This window comes from Herpailurus yagouaroundi, unplaced genomic scaffold (assembly GCF_014898765.1).
Source record: "Herpailurus yagouaroundi ecotype Mexico unplaced genomic scaffold, PumYag 217, whole genome shotgun sequence".
Taxonomy (NCBI): domain Eukaryota; kingdom Metazoa; phylum Chordata; class Mammalia; order Carnivora; family Felidae; genus Herpailurus; species Herpailurus yagouaroundi.
Window position 1 is genome coordinate 443,429 of NW_024412448.1, and position 19,333 is coordinate 462,761.

General features: G+C 50.9%; 2 protein-coding genes across 11 annotated transcripts in view; both read left to right on the top strand.

Moving 5' to 3' along the window:
- Positions 1-7,849, top strand: part of SLC16A5 (solute carrier family 16 member 5) — a 16,248-nt gene extending 8,399 nt beyond the window's left edge. For all 5 annotated transcript variants that reach the window (XM_040456369.1, XM_040456370.1, XM_040456367.1 and 2 more), the window contains 2 exons: positions 4,229-5,038; positions 6,252-7,849. In XM_040456369.1, the coding sequence (XP_040312303.1) occupies positions 4,229-5,038; positions 6,252-6,499 (1,058 nt within the window). In that variant the 3' untranslated portion in view covers positions 6,500-7,849. The remainder of the gene's footprint in view (positions 1-4,228; positions 5,039-6,251) is intronic.
- A 1,707-nt stretch (positions 7,850-9,556) lies between these two features.
- ARMC7 (armadillo repeat containing 7) overlaps positions 9,557-19,333 on the top strand; it is a 38,421-nt gene continuing 28,644 nt past the window's right edge. For 3 of the 6 annotated variants that reach the window (XM_040456376.1, XM_040456372.1, XM_040456373.1), the window contains exons 1-2: positions 9,557-9,901; positions 9,996-10,139. In XM_040456376.1, coding sequence (XP_040312310.1) covers positions 9,811-9,901; positions 9,996-10,139 — 235 coding nt within the window. In that variant the 5' untranslated portion in view covers positions 9,557-9,810. Of the gene's footprint in view, positions 9,902-9,995; positions 10,140-16,290; positions 16,449-19,333 lie in introns of those variants that run through there. The other 3 variants (XR_005784942.1, XM_040456377.1, XM_040456374.1) reach the window with 3 other exon arrangements.

Sequence of the window (19,333 nt, forward strand, 5' to 3'; positions counted from 1 at the left end):
CCCCCCCCCCCCCCCGCACCAGGTTGGAGCAGGAGAACAGGTACAGACAGGAAGTGGCTATACCTTCAACCAGGGCAATGTGATGGAGAGGATAAGTGGTCAGGCTCAGGACTGCAGGTGAGGTGCAGAAAAGAATCAAGGACAACCCAAGCTTCTAGGACCCGAGAAGGGTGACACCAAGGTTTTTGCCCCAAACCACCAGAAGGATGAAGTAGCCTTTAACTACAATGGGGAAACTAGGGGAGGAGCAGGTTTGCGGGCGCTTGGGAAGCTCAGGTGTGGACACATCCAATCTGAGCTGCAATAGGCAGTTAGGGATGAAGACATGGCTGGCATTCAGGTCTTGAGGCGAAGTATCATCCTGCTCCCCCTGAGGGAACAAGGGTGGGTGGCTGAGGAGGCCTGAACACTGAGTCCCAGGACCCTGCAGTGCCCAGCATTCTGGGTGGGAAGAAGTGACAGAGGCAGGAAGAGACACAGGAGAGCAGGATTTCTCACGAAAGCAAGCAAAGAAAGTGCACGGGGTCGTGGCGGGAGTGAGGGCTGCTGTGGATCGGATGGAGGGGACCAGCCTTGATCTTTGGATTTGGCAATATGGAGGTTGGTTGACGTTGACGTTGATAAGAGCAATTCTGGAGCAGAGGTGAGAGTAAAAGTCTGATTGGAATAGATTCAAAAGAGAATAGGAAGACAGGAATTGGAGACAGCCAAGATAAACAGTATTTCCAGGAAGTTACAGTGAAGGCGAATGGAGAAATGGGCCAGTATCCAGGAGAGGCTGGGGTCAAGAGAGGGGTTTTTTTTTGTTTTGCTTTGCTTTGTTTTGCCTTTTTTTTTTTTTCCTAGAGAGTGAGAGAGAACGTGTGCACACGTGAACAGGGGAGGGGTAGAGACAGAGAGAGAGAGAGAGAGAGAGAGAGAGAGAGAGAGAGAGAGATTGAACCTCAAGCAGGGTCCATGCTCAGTGCAGAGCCCAGAACAGGCTGGATCTCATGACCTGAGCTGAAATCAAGAGTTGGACACTCAAGGGACTGAGCCACCCGGGCGCACTTTCCTCCCCTCCTTTTTTAGATTGTGTTGTTTGTGCGTTTGTTTGAGAGAGAGAGAGAGAGACGCACTCACACACAGAGGAAGAGATAGAATCTTAAGTAGGCTCCACACTCATCACAGAGCCCGATGCAGGGCTCGATTCCACGACCCTAGAATCCTAATCTGAGCTGAAATCAAGAATTGGATGCTCAGGGTGCCTGGGTGGCTGAGTCGGTTAAGCGTCCGACTTCGGCTCAGGTCATGATCTCACAGTTTGTGGGTTCGAGTCCCGCGTCGGGCTCCGTGCTCACAGTTTGGAGCCTGGAGCCTGCTTTGGATTCTGTGTCTGCCTCTCTCTCTCTGCCCCTCCCCCACTCACTCTGTCTCTCTCTCTTTCAAAAATAAATAAACATTAACAAAAATTTTAAAAATAAAAAAAAATTGGATGCTTAAAGGGGCTCCTGGGTGGCTCAGTTAGTTAAGCATCAAACTTCAGCTCAGGTCATGATCTCGCAGTCCATGAGTTCAAGCCCCACGTCGGGCTGTGTGCTGACAGCTCAGAGCCTGGAGCCTGCTTCCAATTCTGTGTCTCCCTCTCTCTCTGCCCCTCCCTCACTTGTACTCTATCTCTCTCTGTGTCTCAAAATAAACATTAAAAAAAAAAAAAAAGAATTGGATGCTCAACAGATTTGAGCCGTCCAGGCGCCCTATTTTTTTTTTTTTTTTAAGTTTATTTATTTTGAGAGAAAGGATAGAGAGCACATGTTTGCGCAAGTGGGGGAGGGGCAGAGAGAGAGAGGGAGAGACAATCCCAAGCAGGCTTTAAGCCATCAGTGCAGTGCCAGATGCTGGGTTCAATCTCACGAACAGTGAGATCATGACCTGAGCCAAAAGCAAGAGTCCGACGCTTAACCGACTGAGCCACCCAGGCGCCCCACCCCCCATTTTTTGCTTTTTTTAAACTGCTTTATTAACTTCACAATATATAATGAGTATCGTTCCATGCAATAGAGTAAAACTCCCCTGCTGACAGAATCTTACAGACTGGGTCAAAATATAACGTTAAAAGTGTGCCTGGCTGGCTCAGTCGGTAGAGCATGTGACCCTTGATCTCAGAGTCGTGAGTTCAAGCCCCATGTTGGGCATGGAGCCTACTTAAAACGAAAGCAAAACCCACATTCAATTAGAAGCTGGTTGGGGCACCTGGTTGGCTCAGTTGGTTAAGTGTCCGACTTCAGCTCAGGTCAAGTTCTGTTTGTGAGTTTGAGCCCCACATTGGGCTCTCTGCTGTCAGCACGGAGCCCACTTTGGATATTGTCTCCCTCTCTCTGCCCCTTACCTGCTCGCTCTCTCTTTCAAGAATAGGGGCGCCTGGGTGGCTCAGTCGGTTAAGCATCAACTTCAGCTCAGGTCATGATCTCACAGTTTGTGGGTTCAAGCCCCGTGCCAGGCTCTGTGCTGACAGCTCAGAGCCTGCTTTGGATTCTGTGTCTCCCTCTCTCTCTTTGCCCCTCCTTCGCTTGTGCTCTGTCTCTCTTTCTCAAAAATAAATAAACGTTAAAAAAATTTTTTTAAAAACCAAAAATAAACATTAAAAAAAAAAAGCTGATAACAGGAGCCCCACCAGAAACAGGTAACACCAAAAGGTTTACAATCAAGGTACATCGTGAACATGTAAGTTTAGGAAGCAGGTGCGTCTTCTTATGGACTTGAGGGAAAACATCAGGATTCAAGGCATAAGGCAAAACTCATCATGATGGTTACAGTGAGGAGGGTCAGTGCTAACTGCTCGCAGGCCATAAGTGACTTGCTTTTCCCTCTGATGTCTCACTTCCTCCTCAATCCTTCTCAAATTCTCTTCTCTTACCCTTGCCTGTGGCTCTCCAAGCCTCTGACTCCTGTCTCACCTATACTGCAGGATAGAATGGCCTATGATTTACTCTAGGCTCATGATACTCACCAGCTTCCAAAGGGAGGGCTGGGGACCCTCAGGGCCACCAGGAGCAGGTACTGAGAAGGGAGCGATGGCAGGGTTTCTGTTTCGGTTTGGTTTTAATGGGAGAAATAACGATAAAGGAGAATGATCTGGCAAAGAGGAGAAAATGGTTGGTGCAGGAGAGGGAAATTGCTGGAGGGATACAACTTTGAGTAGACAAGATGCAGGTGTAAGTGGAGGATTGGTCTCAGCTGGCAGTCTGGACCGTCCAGTGTCACAGGTGGGAGGCAGGTGGTCAGTTGGGAGTGAGGATGGGGAACGGGTGGGGATGCATGGAGAAGGACTGGTGATCTTCCAAGAGGGCGAGAGAATAAATGGACGGTGGCATCGCAGGTGGCCCGAGGGCCGTGGTCATGGTGTAGTTGTGAGCTTTCCCTCTAACATGTTCAGCTGTGCAGGGCAGACATGGATTGGGTCGCGGGTGGCATCTGAACTGAGCCAGGAGAGGGAGGTCTAAGGGAAGCGTATTCTAGGCAGTGGGAACAGCACCGGCAAATGTCCAGCGGTGAGGGGCAGCTTGGTGTCCAGAGGAAGAGAAAGAAGCTGATGTCGCTCAATCATGGTGAGTGACAGGGACAATGGCCTGAGATGATCAGGGCCAGACTGTGCAGAGCCTTCCAGGGCATAGTAAATTCTATGGCATTTTTTTTTTTTTCCTAGATGTGATGGGAAGTCTTTGGAAAGCTAAGCGGGGAAGGGACTTACCCCAATTGAGTTTAGTTTTTTTTTTTTTTTTTAATGTTTATTTACTCTTTTTTGAGAGAGAGACAGAGCATGAGTGGGCGAGGGGCAGAGAGGGAGACACAGAATCTGAACCAGGCTCCAGGCTCGGAGCTATCGGCACAGAGCCTGATGCAGGGTTTGAACTCATGAACTATGAGATCATGGCCTGAGCCGAAGTCGGACGCTCAACTGACTGAGCCACCGGGTGCCCCTCAATTTAGGTCTTTAAAGATCACTCTGGTGCTGTGCCAAGGGGAACAGGTGTGACCCCGGCAGTCCTGGGAAAGCAGATCTGAGGGCAGGGGTGGGACGCTTCTAAGGAGGTGGTGGGGCAGGCTGCTTCCATCCCTGGGGACCTGGAAGTGGGTCTGGGCTAGAGCTGAAGGAGGGCAGACATGGGACACGACCCCATGACCCCGCTCTGAGAGCTGGTGGGAGGCCCCCCCCAATGCCCTTGAGCTGGTCTCTCTCCCCCTGCAGGCCTGGGCATGTGCTTCAGCTTCCAGTCGAGCATCACGGTGCTGGGCTTCTACTTCTCCCGCCATCGGGCACTGGCCAACGCACTGGCTTCAGTGGGCGTCTCCCTGGGCATCACGCTCTGGCCACTGCTCTCCCGCTACCTCCTGGAGAACCTGGGCTGGAGAGGCACTTTCCTCATCTTCGGCGGGGTCCTTCTCCACTGCTGCGTCTGCGGGGCCATCCTGAGGCCTGTGGCCACCAGCACGGCCCCTGAGACCAAAGAAGGCCCCCCTCCACCTTCCAAGACATCCGCACCTGGCTGCCCGGCAGCGTGCGGTGCGGCCATCCAGCGCCACCTGGCCTTCGACATCCTGCGGCACAACGCAGGCTACCGAGTGTTCACGCTGGGCGTTATGTGGATGATCCTGGGCTTCCCGCTGCCTCACGTCTTCCTGGTGCCGTACGCCACGCGGCATGGGGTGGAAGAGCACAAGGCGGCCCTGCTCATCTCCATCATCGGCTTCAGCAACATCTTCCTGCGGCCCGTGGCTGGGCTGCTGGCAGGCCGGCGGGACTTTGCTGGCCACCGGAAGTACCTGTTCAGCCTGGCAGCCCTGCTCAATGGCCTCACCAACCTGGTGTGTGCAGCGTCGGCGGACTTCCGGGTGTTGGTGGTCTACTGCTTGGTGTACAGCGTGTCCATGAGTGGCATTGGTGCCCTCCTCTTCCAGGTGCTCATGGACATTGTGCCCATGGATCGGTTCTCCAGCGCCCTGGGCCTCTTCACCATCCTGGAGAGCATCTCCATCCTTACCTCCCCGCCACTGGCTGGTGAGGCCCCGGGAGGGAGGGAGGGAGGGCGGGCGGGACCTGGGTGGCGGGATATGGAGACAGGGAGGAGAGGAACAGTCTGGACAGATTCGGGTGCCATCCAGCATCTCCAGGGCTAGGAACCTGGAATCCGATTTTTCCCAAACACCTTAGGGGCCTGGCCGCAGACTGTTCCCCAGCTGGCACCCAGGGTGTAAATAGTTAAAAATGAGGATTTTCGTACCAGCTGTACTGGAGCCCTTCCCCTTCTTCTCTGTGCCTCTGTTTTCTTATCAGTAAAGTGGGGGCGATAAGAGAATCTACCTTGTAGGCTTGTGAGGATCACCGTTACATAGCAAAGAGCTTACGAGAAAGCCTGGCACGTAATAAGTGCCACGCACGCACATGTTTCCTGTTATTAACATCCTGGCTCTCCCACTTCCTGCCTGTGGGACCCAGGCACGTCATTTTCCTTCTCTGAGCCACAGTGTCATCTACAAAATGCAGACAAGAACACCTGCCCTCGCCACCGATCAGCCTGTGCCAGGCATTGGTGGGCACGGCTGAATACGGAGGCCTAGTCCCCACCTCTCAGGGCTGACTTTCTGGTGGGAGAGTCCGGAATTAAAGCAGAGAGACACGATTTGCTCAGCACGGTGATTTGTGCCGGGAGGGAAACAAACCGATGTGGGAGCAGAGACCCCCATGAGCAGACTTGCCAGGCAGCTGAGAGTGTGACATTCAAAGTGACAGCGAAGGTGTGTGAAGCCCTTGCTGCTGGGGGACAGTCGGTACATGGCAGGGGTTAGTACTGTAGTGCAGTGATGGTGGGGACTCTTCCCAAGTGTGGCACTGAAGTCCCAGTTTCCAAGGGAGTTCTACAAGCCAACAAGTGGAGACAGCTTACCCAGGAGGAAGTATAGGAGGGCCCGGGCGTGGCTGGGCAGATATCCCAGACTGCTAGCTTCCTGCTACCAAGGGTAAGGGAGACAGGCCCTTAGGTGCTTTTCTGGCCCAGAGGTTCTTCCTGCCCCTGGGAGAGCAGGTTTCCTGTTTCCTCTCGTTTCATTCAACGGATCTCTACTGAGTGCCTTCTAGATGCCAGCCACAATAGCTGATACTGGGGATATGGCAGAGCCAAAAATAAGTCCCTGCTCTCTGAGAGCACACAAGTTAGTGGGAAGGAGGCCTGGTATCCCTGGGACGGTGGCCTAATTTGCTCTCTGTCCCCCAGGGCTCCTCCTCGACACCACCAACAACTTTAGCTACGTTTTCTACATGTCAAGCTTCTTCCTCATATCAGCTGCCCTCTTCATGGGTGGCAGCTTCTGTGTCCTGCAGAAGAAGGAGAGGCAAGGCAGGCCGGCCGAGGCCGAAGGAGCCATCACAGAAGTTGCCTCAGAGCGAGGCCTCACAGTGGAGGACCCACGTGGTTCCGAGAAGCAGCCGTACACCGAGATCACATATGTGACCAGCGTCTGAGCCCTGGGATCGTGTGTGTGACCAGCGGCTGAGCCCCAGGGTCTTGTGTGTGACCAGTGGCTGAGCCCTGAGGTCAGTGAGTGACCACTGCCTCGGCCTAGGGATGTGATGTCCAGCTGCCAGAGGCTGGGGTGAAGGGCTCACCAGGAAGCCTGAACCAAGAGCCATCCAGGCTCCGTACATTGGAACTCAGCCAGGAGCTGGGACCTTGGAGGCTGGCCTCCAAAGACTCAGGGTTCCTTCCAACCAGCAGAATCCAGGAGCGGGTCCTCCTGACTTTTCCCCTTGGGTACCAGAGTGAGTCTAAACCCTCCTCGGCTCAGCTGGCTGCCCAGTATTGCTGTTGCAACTCAGCACACTAGGCCCTCCAGTCTAGCTCAATGTCTCTCATGTGATCTCTGTCCTTCTCCGGCCTCCAGACAGTTCCAAAGAGCCCACCCCACCTCTGAGGCCCTCCTGCCCCATTTCTTCTCAAGTGCCCCAGCCTTTGCCTTAGGGTTGCCCACAGCACAGGTTGCTGGGCCTCATGCTTACTGGAACCTTGGGAAGAAGAACCTCGTGTGAGAATGAGTTATGGCCAGTGATGGTGGAGGGCCAGGCTGAGGGGTTGGCCTGGACGCAGGCTACGGACAGATGAAATGTTGGGTAGAAGAGCCATCCTGGTGTCCGAGCAAAGAACCGGAGGGGAGCCCTTCCTTGGCTTGAGTCCTAGAATCAGTGTGAGGAGTCCCTGCACACTGAGCAGGGCCTGCTCTAGGGTCTCCCTCCCTCCCTTGCCCTCCCCTCCCCCTGCCCCCCAATCTTAGCCATGAATATTAGTGCTGGGGTAGATGGAAACCTGACATTTGACTGAGCAGGGTGGGGAAGGATTGCTAGGCAGAGCCCAAGGACCTCTGTGAAGACAGGGCTGCTTTTGCAACAGAAGCCCTTTTACTCCTCCCTCCTGTCCTGCTCTCTTTACTGTGTCACAGGTGTCCACCCTGTTCCCTGTTGGCCTGTGCCTGTGACATGGAGGTCAGTGCTCCCCACATGCATACTCTTTTTGCTGGTACCGTGGTCATCACTTGGGGGCTAGCTGTCATCAGCCCAAACTTGTCCCAGCAGGGTACCAACTGAGGCAATGGAAAAAGAGTTTGTTTGAATTACACACAAAAACGTTCCTGCGGCAGGTTATAAACCTGGTGAACTAATGAAACCGGAAAACAGGCGTAAGTCCTGCCCCTCCCCCTTCAGTTCTCCCTGCTCAGCAGGGGTCTGCTCTGACCCAAGTCCTTGTTTGTTGATTCAGGCTCAACCAGGCTCCAACAAGAAAGCCTTATCGGGAAAATAAATTTTATTTTCGTGACCTGACTTCAGCCTTCCTTCTTTTCCTGCCCAGCTGGCGTGAGTAAGCATCCTTGGGGATGTTCAGTTTTTTCCAGGACCCTGCCATGAGTGCCCCCTTATGGTCAAGGGAGGTAGTGCAGAGGTGAAGCAAAGGGCTCTGGGCTGTCATAATTTGCTGTGTAATTTTGGGCACCATCACTGGGCCTTAAAAAAAGGAGGGGGCGCCTGGGTGGCTCAGTCGTTAAGCGGCCGACTTCGGCTCAGGTCATGATTTTGCAGTCCATGAGTTCGAGCCCCGCGTCGGGCTCTGTGCTAACAGCTCAGCCTGAAGCCTGTTTCAGATTCTGTGCCTCTCTCTCTCTGACCCTCCCCCATTCATGCTCTGTCTCTCTCTGTCTCAAAATAAATAAATAAACGTTAAAAAAATTTAAAAAAATAAATTAAAAAAAAAAAAAAGGAGGAGGTTGGCCTGGATGAACTGGATGAATCAGAGTCTCTTCTTGTTTGAAAAATCTGATCCTGAAGACCCCCATTGCCTTCCTGCTCCTCACCCAGTCCTGCACTTGGCCACCATCTACAGCCTGTGGACCGAAGGGGAAATGCTTGGACACATTTTACCAGGTCCTGTCTCCTCCATCTTAACTGAGTGGAAAAGGAGAGAGTTGGGACTGGTGGGAAGATGGATGCTTTTGGTGCTAGTAGCCACCAGGCTTTGAAGTGTGCAACCCCTAATAGGCCCACTTCCTGGAAACAGATTTCTTTTAAGGAAAAAAGATACCAGTGAACATTCAGCAGAGGGAAATTCAACCTCATCTGCCCCCAGCCAAGAGTGGCAATAATCTCTGGGCAGAATGCCTTCCACAAATATTGAGCATTTACTCCGTGCCAGAGCTGGGCAGGGAAGAGTAAGTCTTGGTGCTGCCCTCAGCACAAAGCCAAGGACCGAGAATTGTTCCCCAAGGAGGAAAGCCCCTGAGTCTCTCGGAGGGGACAAATGAGGAAGAGAGAAATGAAGGAAGGCGGCCCATCTGATTCCAGAATCCACACTTAGCTGTTTTCCTGGGAATTCTCTAGAGAGGGTCTGGAGCAGTTCCTGACCAGTGGAGAGTAGAGCTCACGTACATCCTGTCCCTAAGCTCTGCGCCCCTTAGCGCCCAGGACTTTGCTACTCTGCCCAGCCAGAGGCAGAGAAGCCCCTGGCCACCTTGGGATGAGATGTACTTCTCCAGGTTGTATCAGCTCCCCACAGAAGTTGAAGGGCTTGATGAGGGGTCTTGGGGCCACTGTCCTAAGTAGAGCCGCTAGGGTACCCAAGAACCCATATTCTAGTCATAACTCCTGTCCCAAGGGGTGTGCATAGGGCAGGGCTGACTACAGGCACCATGGTCAAAAAACGCATGTTGGGGTGCAAGGAACTGACGCCCTCATTCCAGAGTCGTCCCTTGGTCTGGGAGGTTGGGGTACGCCCCTCATCAAGTGCAAAGGGGGTTTTGAGGTCCTTCTGCTTCGACGTTCCCCCCACATGGGCGCCCTCCGACTCCTCTGGGTTCCCAAGGGCCCTTAGAGACACCCCTCGATGCAACCTCGACCCCTCACCACCCTTCCGGACGCGCGTCGCCTCCAGCCAGGGGCTCAAGGCACAGAACGCGCCTCTCGCGCGCCAAGCGCAGGAACTATCCGGCGCCTTGTTTGCCTAGGCCCGCCCCTTCCGCCCTCTGGGGTGGGGCTAAGTGAGGCTTCCGCCGGAAACCCGGAATCGAGCAGAAAACCAAGCTCGGAAGCTAAGCTCTGGGTGTTGCTAGTCCCTCGTCCTCGTCTCCTGCGTCCAAATTTAGGTTTTCACGCCCAGTTTTTACAAGATCCTGAGGCCCCACCTCACCCCCACATTCCAACTTCGGCAGAACCTAAGGCCAGGAAAGGAACCTATTTCCGGCCTCACCTCCCACTCTCCTGTCCTTCCCCGGTCCCCCTCTGCCCCCCTGACCATGGCCCAGAAGCCGAAGGTAGACCCCCACGTCGGGCGCCTGGGATACCTGCAGGCACTGGTCACGGAATTCCAAGAGACGGAGAGCCAAGGTGAGAAGGGCAGGGTGGGAGGCAGAAGACGGGGCAGTGGTCCGGCCGCCACAGCCGTTCCGAACCTGGCCCCAATGCCGCTTTTCTACCGCAGACGCCAAGGAGCAAGTACTGGCCAACCTCGCCAACTTCGCCTATGACCCCAATAACTACCAGTATCTGCGGCAGCTGCAGGTCCTTGATTTATTCCTCGATTCGCTGTCGGAGGAGAATGAAAACCTGGTGGAGTTTGCTATTGGTAAGGATGGGGCAGATCTCCCAGATACCTGATTTGACTTAGTGAGATAAGTGAGTCATTGGGAAAGGAATCTTTTAAGCAGTCCCTCTGCTGAGAAGGCAGGTCGTCTCATTGTCTGTACCAGCGATGTCTGTGCCACCTCCTCGGTTAACACATTGTCCCGGGTCACAGCTAGCTTGAGTCAGGTCTGCAACTAATGCCCAGGACTTCCTCTGCATGCGTGCTTTCCCTCCCACTTAGAGATGAGATAATAATTGAGGGAATGGATTGAAGCCACTTGAAGGGAAAAACGTTTATAGAATGCCGTTTTTAAACATCTCTATTAGAGGGGCGCCTGGGTGGCGCAGTCGGTTAAGCGTCCGACTTCAGCCAGGTCATGATCTCGCGGTCCGTGAGTTCGAGCCCCGCGTCAGGCTCTGGGCTGACGGCTCAGAGCCTGGAGCCTGTTTCCGATTCTGTGTCTCCCTCTCTCTCTGCCCCTCCCCCGTTCATGCTCTGTCTCTCTCTGTCCCAAAAATAAATAAACGTTGAAAAAAAAATAAAAAAAAAATAAACATCTCTATTAGAAAAAAAAAATTAATGGTTATTTTTAAGAGGGAAAGCGTGCACATGGGGGAGAGGCAGAGAGAGGGAGACACAGAATCCGAGGCAGGCTCCAGGCTGTCAGCACAGAGCCTGTCGTGGGGCTCGAACTCAGGAACCAAGAGATCATGACTCTAGCAGAAGTTGGATGCTTAACCAGCTGAGCCACCCAGGTGCCCCATAAACATCTGTGTCTTAATGTATTAATATCAGGAGACGTAGAGGTGATTTGGAGTGGCTATGACTTCTGTAGTTGTTATGGTCTAAAACCCATGAATTATTCAGTGGACATACTTATTGGGCATGTACTGTGTGAGGAAGTTACTGTTCTTGTTTTGTTTTTCTCTTTAAGTTTATTTTGAGGGAGGGAGAAGGGGCAGGACAGGGTCGGGGGAGAGAGAATCCTAAGCAGGTTCCGCACTGTCAGTGCAGAGCCCGATGTGGGACTTGATCTCAGGATCCATAAGATCATGACCTGAGTTGAAATCAAGAGTCAGATGCTTAGCCGCCTGAGCCACCCAGCGGCCCCTGCTGTTCTAAATGCTGGAGATATGGGGAACAAGTTGTGGAAAGGTCTTTGCCCTCAAGGAACTTACATTCTAGTAGGGGGAGACAGATGGTGAGCAAACAAACAAAAAAGCTGAGGCTCTGAAAGAAGTGAACAGGGTGATGATGGAGAGCATAGGTGGGAGCTGCTTCATTTCTGCCATCATGGGAAGTCATTGTAGAAAGAGGCCCAGCATGGTCAGGAACCCTAAAGCAGGAGGAGCCAGAAAGAAGGCTGATGTGGCAGGCTATGGTGAATGAAGCAGATTGGTACAAAATGGGTTACGGAGGTGGGCGGCACCAGAATTTATAGGGACTTAGATCTAGGCCATGGAAAAGAGTTTGGATTTATTCTGAGGACAAATGTTCATTTTTCAATATGCATCGTAAAAAATAACGTTTTTCTACACAACCAAAGGAATCTTATTTACATAGAGAAAGAAACCTTTTATTTATTTATTAGGTTTATTTATTTATTTTAAAAGAGAGAGAAAACCCACACGCCTGCCAGTTGGGGAGGGGCAGAGAGAGAGAGAGAGAGAGAGAGAGAGAGAATCACAAGCAGGCTCCGAGCTGTCAGTGCAGAGCCCCATGTGGGGCTCCGTCTCACGAATCATGAGATCATGACCTGAGCTGAAATCAGGAATCAGATGGTTAACCAACTGAGCCACCCACGCACCCTGAGAAAAAAACATTTTATAATAAATCCATTATCACTTAATACCTACTTATGCAAATTTTTCTAATAGTTCCCAAAATGACATTTTCCTGTTGGTTTGTATAAACCAGGAACCAATCCAGAATTCGTGCATTTAATCTGGTTGTTATGTTCCTTAGCTCTCTCTTTCTCTCTGTCTTTCTCTCTTTTTAAATGAACTTCGTGTTTTATTTCTTTAATTTTTTAAGTGTTTATTCATTTTTTGAGAAAGAGAGAGAGAGAGAGAGAGCATGAGCAGGGGAGAGGCAGAGAGAGAGGAAAACACAGAATCCAAAGCAGGTTGCAGGCTATGAGCTGTCAGCACAGATCCCACTGTGGGGCTTGAACCCACAAGCTGTGAGATCGTGACCTGAGCCATAGTTGGCTGCTTAACCGACTGCACAACCCAGGCACCCTAAAAAAAAAAAAAAAAAAATTTTTTTTTTTTTTTTTTAATTAAGCTCTATGCCCAGTGAAGGGCTTGAACTCATGACTCTGAGATCAAGAGTTGCATGCTCCGTCTATGAGCCAGCTAGATGCCCCATGAACTTTGTATTTTACAACAGTTTTAGAAAAATTGCAAGAATAATACAGAGAGTTCCCATATATGCCACATCCAGCTTCTCTATTATTAACATCCTACCTTAGTATGGTACATTTGTTACAATTAGTAAACCCAGTATTGATACATTATTAACTAAAGTCCACACTATTCACATTTCCTTAGTGTTTCTGTAATAGCCTTTTACTGTTCCAGGATCCCATCCAGGATACTATATTACTTTTAGTTGTCACATCTTAGGCTCCTTTGGACTTGCCAGTCTCTTAGACACTCCCTTTTTTTTTTGATGGCATGGATGGTTTCAAGGATTGCCAGTCAGGTATTTTGTAAACTCTGCCTTAACTGGGATTTGCCTGATGCCTTTTTCTTGATTAGACTGGGTTATGGGTTTGGGGAAGGACAGCCACAGAGGTTAAGTGCCATTTTCATCACATCACACCATGTCATGGGGCCCTGCTCTCAGCATGACTTCTCACTGTGGGTGACGGCTTTGATCACCTGGCTGAGGTGGTGTTCGTCAAGTTTCTCCACTGTAAAGTTACTCTTTTTTCCTCCTCTTTCCATGTACTCTTTGGAAGGAAGTCACTACATAAATTGTCTCTTTTTGGGGAGCCTGGCTGGCTCAGTCAGTGGAGCATCGAACTCTTGATCTTGGAGTTGTGAGTTTGGGTGTAGGGATTACTTAAAAAATAAAATCTTTAAAAAATAATAAAAAATTAAAAAATAAGTTATCTCTTTTAATCATTAGTAGACTCTTGTAACACTAAATATTAAAGGATCCAGACCAGTTCTGCAGAATTTCCCACCTTTCTAATTGTCTGGTTGCCTCTTTCTGGTGTCATTTAGTTTGTTCCTCTTTCCCCTTTATCTTCTGTAGCCCTGTAGCCTAGAAGTTAGGCTGTAGGCCTTGATAGAATTAACTAACACTTTTTTTTTTTTTTTTTTTTTTTTTTTTTTGCGCTGAATACATCATTGGTAGGTGTGATTTAAAATTTTGAAAGACCATCCAGGTTGGCCCCTTCTATTTGGGGTACCTAGGGCCAGAGTACAAATGGGGGTCGTCCCTCCTCTTGTCACCACAGTAGGTCTCACATCCTTATGTGTGGACATCCTGGCTCTGTCCATACCTGCTCTGTGGCCACTCCTTCAGACTTAGGAGTGTCTGCACAACAGGGGTTGCACACACCATCAGTCGAGTCCACCCCCCTGGGAGTCAGGATCCAGGAAAGAGGCCCATGCAGTTGTGGGAGCAGGTTCAGGGCCTAGAGCTCCAGGTGTGGGGCAGAGGAGGATGGGCTCTGGGTGGACTCCCTGGACTCTTCAACCTGTGGAGAAGGCCCTTAGAGTGAGGCCCTCTGAAGCAGGGCCAGGAGCCCCAGTTGCCCAGGTGTACGAGTGGTGCTGGCTCGTGTCTCTGTCCCTCTGGAAGGTTACTATGCTAAGTAAATATTCTAAACAATCGGTCACTTTAAGATTTTCTTCTGTGTACGTCCTCCAGCCCCTCCCTCTGCTCCCCAGCTTCTGCCATCTGAATGGTGACAGTGGCCCCTGCGGAGCATGTGGCTAAACCTCCACCTGGGAGCAGTAGAGCTCCTCCAGCTCAAGCTTTTGACTGGAGAAAACTTGCATGAAAGGAGCAGTCAACCAAAAAAAGGTTTTGCAGGATCAGGAAGTAACTTTCCCAAGGCAGGAGCTCTCTGAGCCCCTGGTGTGCTGGGCCTGGCCTGGATTCTTGCTCTCCTGGGCAACTTCCCAGAGTGGGTGATCAAGCCCTGGACCTGGAATCCCCAGTCCCAGCTGTTCCACTTCCTAGCTGATTCTTGTGGCTGAGTTCTATCTGTCCCTTCTTTGAGACTCATTCCCTCACCTGTGTTTGCCCTACTCTGCAGGACTGTCGGGGGGAACAGACGCACGGGTGCGTGTGTCTGTCTCCATGAAGGTACTTTGCCTAGCTGGTTACTCTGTTAGTATCATTATCACCAAGCTTTTCCCTGCCACTTTTCCTCCTTATTTTCTCTTCCTCTCCTTCCCACCAGCGCAAGATCCCTAATCCCCAGAATAGTAGCTTTCCCAGCCTTGAATCCCTCCATGGGGTTGTCGGCAGAGTAGATTTCTCTTGTATTTATTGTGCGTGACAGGGAGTCCCCGTCGTACTTAGGTTTTGCTATTGCTGTCATTTCCTTTTCTCTTAATGTCGCTGGCCCTAAATGGCCAGCTGCCGGGTGCTTATTCCACTAACAGGCTCTTGTGGCAGGCCTGAGATTGTGATCTCCACGAGGACAGAGCCCAGCTTTGCCTATCTCTGGGGAAGGGGAGGGAGGGGCCCAGAAGGTGCAGAGCACTAACCATGGCTTGTTGCTGCAGCCCTGAGTGGGGTTGGTTCTGGAATAACTGGCAGAGAGAAGAGGTGGGTTAGATTGCCTGTGGCCCACAGAACCAAAACCAGTGTCCGTTGGTCGGCAAGGAGCGTAGTGAGTTTGGTAAGAGCTGGGCTTTGGGGTCAGGCAGGCCTGGGTTCAAGTCCTGGCTCTCCTGCTTAACTCCTGGCCTGTGATTTGCCTTCTCTCATCATGTCAGGCAGGGCAGCACCAGTACCTGCCTCACAGAGTTGTTGAGAGAATCAAATGAGATCAAGTGTCTGCAGCTGCAGGATCCCCTAGGCCTCCACCCCAAGGGCTGGTGTCCAGGGCCCCCCTCTGAGGATAAACAGTTCCCTCATCTCCCAAAGAGGAGGTGGGATGGCATGCTGTCCTTCACGAGGGGAACTACTTGTCTGCCTCAGGGGTTCTTTCCTTCTGGAAAAACACTGAATAATAGAAAAAATAATGAAAGTTGATCGTTGGCCTCCCAGCGAGTGTCTGGGCAGCATTAGGCAAAGGGAGCCTGGCCCTAATGCATGTGTTGGCGCTGCACCCAGGCCCCCCTAGCTACAGAGCTGGTGCTCTCGCACTTCGGAGGACGTGGAGTGATAGCTGGCACTCAGGGAGCACCCTCTGTGTGCCAGGCACTGCCTTCTGTGCTTTGTCGCCTCTGACCCTGAGACACTGAAAGTGGTGCTCATAACTTCCATTTTCCATAAGGAGTCTGAGGCTTAGGAAGGATCAGTGGGTTGGCCCGAGGTTTAAAGAGTGCCAGCCTGGGACAGAAACCAAGGCTGTCAGATTCTAGAAGAGGGCAGAGGAGTTCCCAGTTCCTAGGTCTGTGGAAGGTTGAAAGGCACTTCCTCCAAACCCTTCATGTTACTGATGAGGAACCAGGCATGGAGAGAGCACTGCCCCTCGGCTGGTTCATGGCAGGGCAGGGTCCGAAGGCAGGCTTCCTTCCGCCTGCCTTGCAGCCCACCACAGTGGCAGGCACGCTTCTGGGGTGGTGCTGATGCGCTCAGCGCTGAGATGAGACCTCCTGTCAAGTGGCTCTGCCCGCCCTGGGCGCTGAGGGCCTGTCCGCCAGCCCTTTGGTTCAGCTGCAGTTGTTTTTGTGGGCTGTGGTGGCAGGTCTGAAAGCTGCACTGGGGCGAGTTGGGGGTCCCCGACCATTGACTTGCCGGGGGGCCATCTTCCTGTGACCTGTGAAATACCCTGGGGAGGATGACTACAACCTTAAAGAAGAATCTGGTTCCGGTGGTTGCCTGTAGCCTGCAGGGATTTTTGAGTCTCTGTACCTTCCCCTTTCTTGGCCTTTTCTTTTGTGGATTTGCCCGTTTAGAACAACTGTAGAACTGTTTTACCTTTTGGTTGTAGTCCTGGCTGCCTTTTTCCCCTCAGGGTGAAGGGCTCTCTCTGGTTAGGAGCTGTTATGATAAAAGCTGCCTTTCTGGATGCCTGCTGTCTGCCCACGGTGTGCCCACAACTTGCCAGCACATGCCCACCTTGTACCAGCACCGCCTGCAAGGTCTCTGAATGTGTCACCAGCCGCAAGGCAGGTAGGACTCAGCCCTCTTTATGTATGAGGAAACAGCTCTTCAGTGAGGTTAGGTCCATTGCCTGGGGCTCACACTGTTAGTGATGACTGGAGCCAGGAATTTACCCAGTCTCCCTGCATCCAAATTCCATGCCCAGGGGACCCAGCTGGCAGACCCAATGCTGAAACTACAGAGCATCGTCTTCCTTTGTTCTTTGTTTCCACTGCACCTTGCCATTTCCACGCTATCCGTGCACAGCCCAGGGCCTTGCTTGATCGCCCACTAAGAGGAGCTGCCACTGGGAGACAGCAGTGGTTCGGGCCAGAGCTGCCCTTGTTGGGGATGGGAGGCGGGAGTGGGTGAATTACAGAGAGCCAGATAAAAAGCCTAGATCTCAGTAAATACTCAAATGAGTGAAAGAATTTGGAGCTCTTGCTCCAAATGAAGCCTTTGGCATTGATTTGGGAATGTTTGCCCAAAGCACTATTGGTTGACTCTGACGCGTTCTAGATGCAGTGTGTTCACCACTGCATCAGCCTAGATGCTGTATGGAGACACAAAGGAACCAGGAGAGGGCGCCTGGGCGACTCAGTTGAGCAAGCATCTGACTCTTGATTTCAACTCGGGTCATCATCTCATGGTTCATGAGTTCGAGCCCCGAGTGGGGCTGCACACACACAGTGCAGAGCCTGCTTGGGATTCTCTCTCTCTCTCTGCCCTTGTTGTGCTCGCTCAAGCTGTATCTCTCTCTTTCAAAATAAATAAACTTAAAAAAGTGCCAGAAAACTTACAAAAAAAAAAAAAAAAAAAAAAGAGAGAGATGCCAGAAGAGAATTCTCTGCCTCCAAGAAAACTGGTTGAATCTTAGGATATCACAGAATACTTGGCAGTTTTGTTACTAAATCAGGGTTCCGGGGAGCACCTAAGTGGCCGCATTGGTTAAGAGTCTGACTCTTGATCTTAGCTCACGTCTTGAGTTCAGCGCTGGACGTGGAGCCTACTTAAAAAATACATAAAAATAAATAAAACGGGGTTCAAGTAAGTGGCTTCCCAGAATTCATGTTAAATTACTTTCCCGGTTTCTATTTCCTGCAATACATGTAGTTGCCACCAGATGGTGGTGGTGCTCAGAAAAAGACCAGTATTTAAAAAAGAAAAGAAAAGAAAAGAAAAAAAGACAAAGATAAATCCTCAGCAATCTCTGGGGAAAAAAATTTTTTTTAATACTCACTTACTTTGAGAGACAGCGCACACACATGGAAGAGGGGCAGAGAGAGAGGGAGACAGAGAATTCCAAGCAGGCTTGCGTTAGTGCAAAGCCCGACATGGGGCTCGATCCCACAAACCGTGAGATCATGACCTGAACTGAAACCAAGAGTCAGACACTTAACCAGGTGAGCTACCCAGGCACCCCCCTGGAAATACTACTTAATAAAATTGAAGGCAGGCACTCCCCATGACCCAGAATTGTATTCATAGGGTTAGGGTACATGCACATGCAGACACATGCAAAAACGTCACCAGCAGCATGATCTATAACAGTTCCAAACTTGAAACAGTCAATAATAGAGTGGATGCTGACATTATGGGATATTCATACTGCTCACTTAGCAAGGTAAATGAACAATCTGTAGCTACATGTAGTAATCTTACCTGACGTTAAGCAAATGGTGCTCCACACATAATACATACAGTGTAACTATATTTCCGTAAAATCCAAAAATAGGCGGAAGTGAGTTACGGTATTAGTATAGCAGGGGTATATACAGTAAAATTATTTTTTATTAAAAATTTAAAAGTTCCTGCTTGTTAATTAGAAATTATTAAACTATTACAAGTCAGGAAGGTGTTCACCTCTGATGGGAGAGAATTGGATCAGGAAGGGACATGCAGAGGCTTTTGGGTTGCTGACTATTTTCCTTCTTGACCTTGGTGCTGGTTACATGGGCACGTGCATTCTCATTGTTAAACTCTACCTGTATGTGTCATTTCTTTCTGTACATGTGGGTTGAAGGTATGGCCCTGTGCCAGCCTCTGGGGCTATAAACAGGTGCATGCTTGGTCCACATGTACTGCGTGCTGGGTGGCGGGGGCGGTGGTGGTACTTGATCACATTCTTTCAATTATCTTGAGCCATTTTGCTGATAAAGAAACTGAGGCTTAGAGAAACTGAGTTGCTTGCTCTGGTCACCTAGGTCCTCAGTGGCAGTGCCAAGAATCTAACTAGATCTGCCCACCTTTGCTTCATCCTCCATATTCTGGGGCTTCACTATACCTCCTTCTCTCACTGATGAGTTAGGTAGGCTCCTGGGATCATACAGCTTTCTGCTTAAAAAGGAATTCCTCGGGGCACCTTCTGCCTCAATAGGTAGAGCATGCAACTCAACTCATGATGTCGGAGGTCATGAGTTCAAGCCTCACGGGCTTAGAGTTCACGTAAAATAAAATGAAACAAAACAAAAAACAAGGAAGGGGTGCCTGGGTGGCCAGTCAGGTAAGCACCCAACTTCAGCTCGGGTCATGATCTCATGGTTCGTGGGTTTGAGCCCCATGTCATGCTGTCTGCTGTCAGTGTGGAGCCCCATGTCCACCTCTCTCTCTGCCCCTCCCCTGTTCTCTTTCGAGCGCATGCTCTCTTTCTCGGTCTCAAAAATGAATAAACATTAAAAAAAAAAAAAAAAAAAGGAATTCCTCAGCCATCCGTCTGTGGCAGGATTCCCCTTACAGAAAGGGGGTGACGTCAGTGTTCTCACCCCACTGCTTCCTTCCACACTAGCTGGACCGGGGCAGTCTCTGCCCTCCCTCCTGGACTTGCAGAGACCAGTTTCCCTTCCACTTAGTTCTGGACCCAAGCAAGAGGTGTGTGTGTGTGTGTGTGTGTGTGTGTGTGTGTGTGTGTGTGTGTG